General features: G+C 44.0%; 2 protein-coding genes across 2 annotated transcripts in view; one reads left to right on the forward strand and one right to left on the reverse strand.

Annotated features, from left to right (window-relative positions):
* The window catches only part of LOC310797375 (neurocan core protein-like), a gene marked incomplete at both ends in the record, with an annotated part of 59901 nt that extends 58507 nt beyond the window's left edge, over positions 1 to 1394 (forward strand). Inside the window, 2 exons of the mRNA XM_083659746.1 lie at positions 490 to 672; positions 1276 to 1394. Of these exons, the coding sequence (XP_083515872.1) occupies positions 490 to 672; positions 1276 to 1394 (302 nt within the window). The remainder of the gene's footprint in view (positions 1 to 489; positions 673 to 1275) is intronic.
* A 4904-nt stretch (positions 1395 to 6298) lies between these two features.
* On the reverse strand, positions 6299 to 9932 carry LOC310797210 (transmembrane 6 superfamily member 2-like; the record flags this gene model as incomplete). The annotated part of the gene is made up of 10 exons (XM_083659559.1): positions 6299 to 6508; positions 6801 to 6920; positions 7051 to 7143; positions 7254 to 7355; positions 7963 to 8087; positions 8190 to 8272; positions 8369 to 8472; positions 8561 to 8658; positions 8756 to 8859; positions 9838 to 9932. 10 exons carry the CDS (start codon positions 9930 to 9932, stop codon positions 6299 to 6301), a joined length of 1134 nt encoding a protein of 377 aa, XP_083515685.1.
* Between the last annotated feature and the right edge of the window lie 992 nt (positions 9933 to 10924).

A 10924-nucleotide genomic window follows, 5' to 3' on the forward strand; every position in this document is an offset into this window, starting at 1 on the left:
TCACACTCAGCAGTGATGCTGCCATCTAGAGGCAGGACACACCTGCCACACTGAGCTCCATCAGCAGCAGCTTTTAAAGTTTGCTGACAGTTTGGCCAAAAGAAAAGGGACAGTGGGCTATTATTAAGCTGTGCTTGTTTCCTGTACATTTATCTAATTTGTAGCCAGTAGATGGATCATGGATGAAAATACAGATTCCATTCTTGATATTTTATCCTGGGTGTATCCAGACTCAATGCCAATTCTAGGTGGGACAGATTAAGTCGGTAAATATAAGTGATGTTTATTATTCAGAATTTTGGTCACAAAAAATTATAAAAGCGTATTTTTGCTCCATAATCTTCTGATATGAAATATATATATTGGTTAAATCTTGATAAATAAAATAAAAAAGTCCAACTTCAGCTCACTGTCCTACATCTCACTATTTTCCCTATATGACCCTAACAGAATGTGTCACCATTAATTTGATTCCTATTCATTTGGCAGTGCTGTGCGGGACCCCGCCTGCGGTGGAGAACGCCCACCTGATAGGTCGTCGGAGGTCACACTACGACATCCACGCGGTGGTGCGTTACCAATGCTCCGAGGGGTTCTACCAGCGCCACATCCCCACCGCACGCTGCCGGGCCGACGGCAACTGGGAGCGCCCCAAGATCATCTGCACAAAGTGTGAGTGGCCAAACGCTCAGTCGCATACAGCTGGGTTCACTGCATAGTTCTATGTACTCGTTATTGTTAGCGAGTGTTATTATTACTTTTTTTTTGTTTTTTTTAATCTGACCCATCTCCCAACTCATCAAAAGCCATTTTGCCTCTGGTTGTCAATAAAATAATTGACAATAAAAGTGTGCTCTTAATTAACTTGCCTGGTTAAATAATGCTTAGATATGACATCTATTTTTATATTTTATGCAATTAGCTGATGCTCATATGCAGGGCAAGTTACAATGAGTGTGACTGTAAAATAGGATAAAAGAAAAATGTCTTCACCAAAATAAAAATCAACCAAAATTAGGAGTGGTCTTAGTGCCCTTACAATTCCTGAGTCCATAAAATAAGAGAATAAGTAATTAAATTGTTTGTTTGTTTGTTTGTTTTTAAGAACAGGTAGAGTCAGTGGAAATGTGATATAATTCAATTGGGAAGAAGTGATGTGAAGTACCTTTTGCAAAAATGAGTTTTCAGCATACAATTCAGCTGTACGTGTACATCCGCACATATAACACAAAGCCAGTTACACCTATTTGTTTCGTTTTTTGTCCCCCCTCTTAGCCCGGCGATCCCACCGGTACCGGCGCCACCACCATCAGCACCGTGAACGCCGGAACCACAGGAGACACGGAGGAGGAGAGGGTCACCGGGCCAGAGAGGACACCCACAGCCACTACTGAACCAAATAATAACGTCTGCAATGCCCGGGTGCTGCTCACCACGGCCCATAAAGAAAAGACAATAGTTCACGTCAGAACCAGGTCCATCTTCTTTTCCTGCTCGTTTACCATTCTCAGTTTGGGTCTATCCCTCCTGCTGAAATATGGTATTCCCGTTCTAACACATCTCCATATAACCCCGCCCCCTACTTTGAGTTCTGGTGTTTTGTGTGTGTGTGTGTTTTTTTTTTACTCCCGCCTCCTTCACCCCAGGTCCATGTGAACACTAACGGGTTCTGTCTTATTACAGTCTTATAACACGGTCTCTCTCTCTCTAACGTCTCAGTAACCCGCCGGCCTGTCTATGAATAACCCCGTCTCTGGTCTGAGGGACTGTGATGATCGCGTGTGCGAGGCGAGCGTGTGCTGTGCATGTAAGAAGGGGATGAAAAATTAGAGAAACGTTGAGTCACGTTTTGTTTTTAAAGTTTGCTTGTTCTACATGGAAAACGACGCTCATCCTAGTATTCTGTTTACAAAGCACAGATGTAATTGATGCAAGCTAGCTTTCAGTGCCCCCGATAACCCTGAGCTTTCGTTCTGTATGTGTACTGTAACTGTTACTTTTACAGCTGAATAGCTGGTCTGTTTTAATCTCTCGACATGCTTTTTCCTAATATTTGCTATGTTTTTCGTGTAATGTTACTATTTATTATGAACCATTTGCTAGTGAATATGCGTTCTTTTTTTTACTTATAATTCAGACAGCCGATGTAACATCCTTTTTCTATACCGGTGTAACCATTCCTCCAATCAATCAGTAACAACAATTAATCCCTTTTGATTGCCTCTAATCTCTGTACTGTAAATATTGTGATGTTTTGTTATTGGCTGACCCTTGATTAATAGCTGGACCTCGTCCAATCAAATAGTTCCCCATCACTGAGCACTTCTCAGCTAACGTCCCGCCGACATAGATAGATAGTATGCGTGGGATGATACAACACTTTGACGAGATAACGCTTGATTGTATCCGAATTGCTAAATGCTCTCAAATCTTTGCACGGCTATATTTACATGATGGGTAGAATGTCACAGCTCTTGTCCTCTTTGGTCCCTTTGATATTTGATCGGCCGTTCCACTCTTTTGGTGTTCTTATGACTTTTTGTCCTGCTGTTGTGTTCCATTCTTAATAAAGTGGGGGAGAAAACGAACGGTAAACGTTTCCAATCATTGTTCCTCCTTCGATAGACGAGCGACTCTTTTGTTTCAGTGTTCGGATCCTATAAAAGCCTTCAATCATCTCCTCTGTCAGGAAAGTGCCCGGCGGTCGCTTTAGTATCCTATCAGCTCGGCACTGCAGATGATGACATCCAATCGAGAGTGGTTATCAGCTTGTCCTCACTATTGCTAAGGTCTCAAAGCTTTCCTGTTCACTTCATATTGAGCTCTGGCCCCTGGTGAACAATACTTTCATCCTGTCTGCTACAAGAGGTGATTTTCTCTGCTCTGCTCTGTGTGTCTGTGAGTGGATCTCTGCTCTGTGTCTGTGAGTGGACTGTTAAGGAAGGGATGACTCAGCAGGTGAATGTGACATACTGTAAAATATAGCGTTTGCTAGCACAACTAAAATCGCTTGAGTATCTGTCAAAAACGAAACTATCTACTAAAAAATGTTGTACTTTCTAGTGGTGTGTATTAGGCACGATTTTGACGGTATGATAACCTTAGGCAAAAAAAATAATAACACGGTTTCACGGTATTGCACGCCTCTATAATGTGTTATAATAAATATGTTATAATAAGTGAATAATAATCGTCACATTCATTTCATTTCACATTTTTTATTAGGATTAACCCCTTGACATGTATCATCTCGTTTTCGAGGGGGTCCCACATTATCATCACATCTCTGGTGTGTATCAGTTTTATGATACCGACGTCTCTGACACAATCAGTCCGCACACAAACCTCTTCAAAAACTCATGTTTATTGACAGAGAGCTCATCTACAGACTCATGTAATGTGATCACTGGTGAACTTTGTGTGTGTGTGTGTGTGTGTGTGTGTGTGTGTGTGTGTGTGTGCGTGTGTGTGTGTGTGTGTGCGTGTGTGTTACTGTTAGTGTGTTAACACTTTCAGTGCCACGGCCCTTGGGCAAAAGGTTGCTTGCTGTGCCACATAGGCCGCAATGCATTTTAAAACAGTCATATAATTTTTTTAATAATTACTATGTGAACACGCACAAATAACGATGAGACTCTCTTCTATCACCTGCAAAAAAAAGTTTATTGATCCCATTTTCCGTTCTTTAGTTATGAGCCGGAGAAGATAGCTTGATTGAAGCAAAAACATCCCTTTTTTTCTACGAGCTGAGATAATGAGCCTTTTGTGAAATTAAACATTTCAAGCACATCACTGACTCTGAAGCTAATTTTCTGATGTCTGGGTCTGTCTGGGTGAAGTGTATGCTGCTCTGCTGCTCTGCGTGCTCCCCCCCCCCCCCCCCCCCCCCCCCCCTCAACTGCACACGCCTCCTGGGTGTGTCTTATGTGTCTGGTGGCTCTCAGTCTCTGCTGAGTTTGCTGCGCACACACAGTGAATGGTGCGCGACATTCAGCTTTTTGGTTCCGCGTGTGTTTGTCACGGGCTGGCATGCTTCCAGTTCGGAATAATAAGGCTGATTATGTGAATGTGCTGTTGCAGCGTACATGGAGGTGCTCAGTTGTGACAGCGGATGCTGCTGCTGGGGGCACAGCTGGCGTTGTGCTCGTTTATGGAGGCACGTCGATGCATACGGACGGATGCGATGCGATTTCCTCATTTTCCCCAGTGACTATTTCTGTGTGTTTGGCTCCTTTTTCTCTGATCAGGAGAGTGCTGTCGCCACCTAATGGGTTTGTAAAATAGGTTATCGACCTCCAATAGCTACAATATTGTTAGAGGCGACGTAAGAAGCTTAGATCGACACCCCCCCGTCAAAAAAACAATTTGGAGTTATGACGCCATTTGGCGTCGCTGGCACTGTACGGTAAATTTCTAATGACGCCATATGGCGTCGCTGGCACTGAACGTGTTAACACACCTCTAGTATCCAGAGTTCACTGCTTATCAGTTTGGCAGCCGGAGCCAGTAAGGACATAGTTTACTGGGCCAGTGGCCCTGCAGTGCAGAGGGCACGATGACATCACCAGCAGGAAATGGTGACATGTAGCTAGTCTCTAGATGTCAAACGTGTCCCAAAACGGACCAGTGGAGCGTTCAAGAATAAACACAGAATTCAGCAACAGCTGCAGCTCAGTTTATCATCAACCTATGGCCTGTTAAACTTTAAACGGGACAGATGGGCTTGGAAGTTGTCAGAGATGGGAGGTTATTTCAGGAGAAACACAGATACTGTATAGCCAATACCAGAATATAATCATAATTAATGGAGGAGAATGGATGGATGCGAAGGTAGTTTAATTAAACATAACAAGAAACTCTGCCCTGCTAAACCAGACCGGCTCAAATCATCTGTATCGCATTACTTTAATAAAAGGCTACAGCAACAAATAACCCTAATTCCAGTCCCCCGTGTCTTTTTATTTGTCATATTAAAAACAACATAAAATAAAACAAATTTCAGCTCAGCGGCTACAAAGGGAAAGAAAGGCAAAGTTATGGGCAAAATAGCAAACAGTGCGAGTATCACCAAATACCAAACACAATAATAATATGTCCCTAGATGGACTTTTGCGGCAATTTCCTTCATCATATCCTCTGCTTGGGAAACTTCTACTGTTATCTCCCTTATCAGCAACTCTGTCAGTCATTCAGTGATGATCAGCCATGCAACCCTTCAGAGGATTGTATCAATTGGTATGAGCGCGGTGCACTTTAAACATTCACATATTTCACAAAGGTGAAAGCTGTGATTGCAATGCAACAGAACAGTGTCCACTGACCCTGTCCACTTCAGAGTAAACAATAACCTTTGAGCTAGAGTCGGGGGGAGGGGTCAAAATAAAGCTTTGTTGTGGCTGGTGCTGTTGCTTCTCTTTGATATATCTGTGTAATAACTGTAACTCAGTAGCAGCGTACTGCCGACCCGTACGATCCAGGTTCATAGTGGTTCAATCATGAGAGACCAGTGGGTAAAATTTTTCCCAGCAAGCTTTATTCACAAATGGCACGGCAACTAATTTTGGCGTAATGACTCCGTGGTAAGATGACCCTCTTCTTGTGGTGAGAGAGGAGGGCATCTGCTCAGTCTAGGATAGAGAATCCCCCCCCCCCCCGTATAGGAATGGGTGGGGCGAAAGACAGCTCCAGAGAAGATGATCAGCCCAGGTACAGCCACCATTGAGGTGAGCGATCAGGGAGAGGATGATGACGCGCTGACCATGGCTAAATATACTGCCGCGTCATAGGCTCAGCAGCGACGTCATAACGGACGTCATATTGACAGGGGCTGCTGATTGGCTATTGAGGAGGGGGTGATGGGTCACGAGACACACGTCATAACAGACGTCACGCTTGACTTATGTTGAGAGCTGATTGCTACTGTGATATATGAGGTAACGTGGTCTCCATCTTGAAACTCAGTCGAGACCAACATTAGTCTGGCAAAATGGCAACTGGGTGTCTGCATGAGTCACAGTCCCTCACTTCCACCAACAAGCCTTTATCAGGGTCCAGTAGTCCATGCAGGGAGTGCTGCTGCTTGAGGTGACTGATTGGGAATGGTCGACTCAGAGAGGGCAACATTTTCAACACATTTCCCTCTGGGTCTTGGCTTAAAAATGCCAGTTTTTAATGCAGTCTGTGTGCCAAAAAAAGTAAAAAAAAAAAAAAAAAAACATTCTTCGTGGACTCATGGCACAAAATATTCTTCACAGTTTGCTAGAGACTCGACGGTCCACGGTCGGTCGGTGTGGGGTCTTTAGTTCTTCTTCTTGTCGCTGTTGCTCTGTCCCTTGGGGACGGGCTTCATGAAGTAGGCGGGGTTGGCGTAGCAGCGCAGGGCCAGCAGAGCAGGCGCAGCAGCAAACAGCAGGTTGAGGATCATAACGGGCCACCATTTGTCTGAGGGGACTCGGTATGTGAAGGGAGTGCGGGAGTGTAGAGACGCCCCGATGTGACACCACTGGGTCTGAGAGGAGAGGAGAGAGGAGAGGGTAGAGGAGAGGAGAGAGGGAAGGAGAGGAGATGATAGGAGAGGTGAGGAGAGGAGAGGAGGAGAGGAGAGGAGAGGAGAGAGGAGGAGAGATGAGAGGAGGGGAGAGGAGAGGAGAGGAGAGGAGAGGAGAGGAGAGGAGAGGAGAGGAGAGGAGAGGAGAGGAGAGGAGAGGAGAGGAGAGGATGCAGTCAAACATCAATATAGGACTTTAGCTTGTATTGTGCTTTTCAGTGAATAACAGCCAGGGCATATTAACTGTGGTTACCTGGGCCATGGCCCCGGCAAAGAAGATGGTCCAGTCCAGCATCCAGCCGCACCCAGGTGTCCTCAGACCATAGATGAAGACAGCCAGCAGGGGCAGAGCATAGAACAAATACACCAGCATCTACAGTAATGATACACAGTGAAGAAGACTGTTGAATTATCATTTTGAATGTACATAATAATCATTCAGTTCACTCATCTTTACCACATGTGGAATAATATGGACGGGTCATTCTTTTATTCAGACTCACCATAACCCTGGGGAAGCCCACTGGGTCTTTGAGGTATGGCTCATACTGGTAGATGTAGGTGAAGCAGGTGTCTAGAGGACAGTCCAGCACCACCTGTAGGGGGAGGAGGGTATGAAGAGTTAGCTTCCAAATGATCTAATCTCAAATATGCCTGGAGTTCAAATCAGGACTGGACTGGATGAAGGCTTCATGTTGTTACTCACAAAGCCCCTGAAAATGGAGAAGGCCATCGCTCCCAGCAAAGCAAGTGAGAGGAGCAGGTCAACGGGCCGCGACAGCAGGTCTCTCTTCTGCTCCAGCGCAACCTGGAAAACACAGACGAATCCTCAACCAGCATAGATACATTTACACATTTCCTTTGTTTTAACAGTACAAGCAGAACAGCACATCTCTAGTACAAAAGAAGGGGTACCCTCTGTTGAGGGAGAAATGAAAGTACCTATAAACTAAGCAACATTCCTATATGCTCACTTAATATGCGACCTTTGACCCCTATATTTACACCTTCGCCATTCTAAGATTAAAATCTACAGCGACTTGTGTGTTTCTCACAGAACTGTGAGCCTGGAATGTGCAAATGCACATTGTATAATAATAATGTATAAGCCTATGACTTCTTGACCTCTCCTGTCACATTCTGTCTTTTTTTTTTTTTATTATCATCTGGTTTTTATGCAGTTTTGTATAGTGTGCAAATAAATAAATACAAAAAATACAAATCAGTATTAACATAATCATGAATATTCAACATGATGAAACTCGATGTCATCATCCAGATTTCGAGTTCCTTGGCTCCCCGAGCTGCAGATTGAATAGACCTGTCAAGCTGCCACTCTCTGTCCTCCTGAGTTTTATTCCACGCCTCCACGGAAATCTATTTGACGTAATGTGTCTCGACGGCTGAAAACTCACCTTGTCTGCTGTGATGATCGGCATCTCCCTGGGCCTACTGAAGAGCAGGGAGGCCACCCAGACAGGCGCCACGAGGAACGCTACGTTCCCCCAGAAGACAGGGCGAATGTTGGACCCATATTTACCTGGGAAGACAGGAATATGATCAAAGTCAAGCAGTCTAAAGCAGAACTGACAATCTGAGGAGACAAGAGCAGGTGTGCAGCATGCCTGAAGGAAGCTCTCACCAACGACCACTCCAGGGATCAGAACAATATGATGTGCGATGGAGGAACCTGCCCACAGCAGCCCGAGACTACGATAGGATTTCCTGCACAGACACAAAAACGGAGGTCTTCATCAGAGGTCTCACTGAACACACAGCAGATGGGATACGCTAGAAAACAGTGGCACCGGCTTAGCTTACCCTTTGAATATGCGGTGGATCATAGTGAGGAAGAGGACAAAGTGGACCACGCCCTCCCAGTAGCACATCATCACAGCGTAGGCTGTACTCAGATGAGGCTCGCACTGAAAAGACAGCGTCACACACAGTGAATCTAGACTTCTAGAATCTAGAATCTAGACTCTAGATGAAAAAGATTGGACACCATCTGACCTTCTTCAGGTAGAAGCTCATGAAGCCGGAGATGAAGCGATCCTGCTCTAAAGCGTTGGTGAGGCCCGCCGCACAGGTGAAGCAAAACGCTGCAAACACTGAAACACAAAGAAGCACAATGAAAATAACGCTGCTATTCTTACACTACATTTGAACTTTCCTCATAGGTCTCGTCTCGTGTGTGTGAGGTTGTACCATAGAATAAGGGGTCCACACTCTTCTTGTGCCGCACAATGAGGTGAAGCAGGAGAAGGACACATCCCAGGACAACCATTCCCATTCCCAGGATAGGCAACGGTCTGAGGAACAGCGTGAGCGACCAGATACAGTAAGTTGATGAGTGCACTGCACAATGATTCATCGACACAGTATTCAAGTCTACAACCTTGTAAGCAGCCATTCAGACAACTCTACAACTAGACTATATCCCTGTCGGGAAAAGTGTTTTCTAGAGTCCCATCTATGTTGCTGTGTGTCTGTAACTTGATGTTGTCATGTTACATTTTTTTTCACGTTGCTGACCCTGTCTTGGCTAGGTCTCACTTGTAAAAGAGGTTTCAACCTCAATGTGACTTCCTGGTTAAATAAAGGTTAAAAAAAAAGAAAAAAAAAGTAACGTTCAGATTCAATTGTGAATGTTTGAGTTAGGTTGTACACAACTATGCAACCATTTAGACAACTCCAATTAGATTAATTAAACTAATTAGATTCATTTTCTCACTCTTTTGAAATACTATAAAAGGCCAGTATTATTATAGGCCTACAACACTCTTCTCAGACTTCCCTGTTCAATGACTCAAAATTGGCATGTCTACTGGGGTACTGGGGTACATGACGTTGGTCTAAATTCAACCTCATATAATTCAATTTTGATCTTGTCAAGTGAGGAAATCCTGGTGAAATAATTAATTTTAAAACTGAACACTGGTGCTATAATTTTCTGAAACTTTAAACGACATTATTGTTTTTCTCCCACAAACTTTCAAAGATTTTCAAGGCCTGTGGGAACCTGTTTTGTGTGTGTATACAACAATGCAACATTTAGATTGCCTCAGGATTAACACATCACCCTCTCGCCATAGTCTACTTTACAGTAGGTAGCCTAACTGTAGGACAGTTAGGCCTAATAGTAACACACACACACACACACACACACACACACACACAGACACACACACACACACACACACACACACACACACACACACACACACACACACACACACACACACACACACACACACACACACACACACACACACGTTGTGCACACTTACTCCTGAAGCGCAGGAATGTTGTTGAGAGTGTATAAAAGTCCAGGAGCTAACAGAGAAAGCAGGAAAACACATGATGATTCCACCGGCGGCCGCATTTTCACAATTAATGAATCCTTCCAATAGAAAAGAAAAAGGTTCAAAGGAGGAGGAATGTTCTCCACTAAAGACTGTTGGTGGTAAGAGGCATGTTAGAGCCAGTATCCTTCCCTCTGCAGCCGAGGTAGACGAATGTGATAATTGAAAAGGGTGTCACCCCGTGCTTTTTAAGCAATGAGCTGCTGCCGACCTGTGATTCAGTGGATCCACTATCTAGTCGTGAGTTTCAAAGTTCAACTCTCGATAGTTCTGACGTCAGCTGTTGACTCCAAATTGAGAGAAAGGGCGAGATTCAGCAGGTCCAGTTTACTCGGCTGACTGTGCGCTATGCGTAAAATGTTGACTGTGCGTTATGCGTAAAACGTTTTTTGCATTATGCAATACGCATACATCTTCAGGGTGAAAACAGTCGTTTTTTTTTTACCTGCAGCAGTTGACCATGATGAAATCTGAAATCTAATTTCACCCCCCTCTGCTTGTAGATACTGCCACCTGGTGGTGAAACTGCTGTAGGTTTTCTTGTGCCACTTTTCCTAATGGCTTTTTCAGCACTGACTGAGTAAAGCTTCATGGGGATAAAACAGTTGTGCTTTTGCTTTATATTCTCACAACATTTCATATGGAGAGAGGATAAATAAAATGGAATTATTATGTTATGTTATTATTTATTAGTTATTAGTTATTATGATTGTGGTGTCCATTCTGCACATGGTTAAATGCTGCATATAATGCTCCAGTCCAGTGTCTCTCTGAGCCATCTGTCCTGGTTGGTGTAAGATTAAAAAGATTCCTCCATCTGACGTCTCCGGTCTTGATTAGATCATGGATTATATCAGAGAAAGAAACACCAAGGCCAGAACAAAGATGTCATGTTGGGTAAATAGTTCATCAAAAGCCTCAATTCGTGCACAGCTTCTTCACCATGTTCACATTACAGGCAAATCCGATTTGCTGCTAAAGTCATTAATCATCATTATCTTGATTGGTTTCC

This window comes from Poromitra crassiceps (assembly GCF_964638095.1).
Source record: "Poromitra crassiceps genome assembly, chromosome: 23".
NCBI lineage: Eukaryota > Metazoa > Chordata > Actinopteri > Beryciformes > Melamphaidae > Poromitra > Poromitra crassiceps.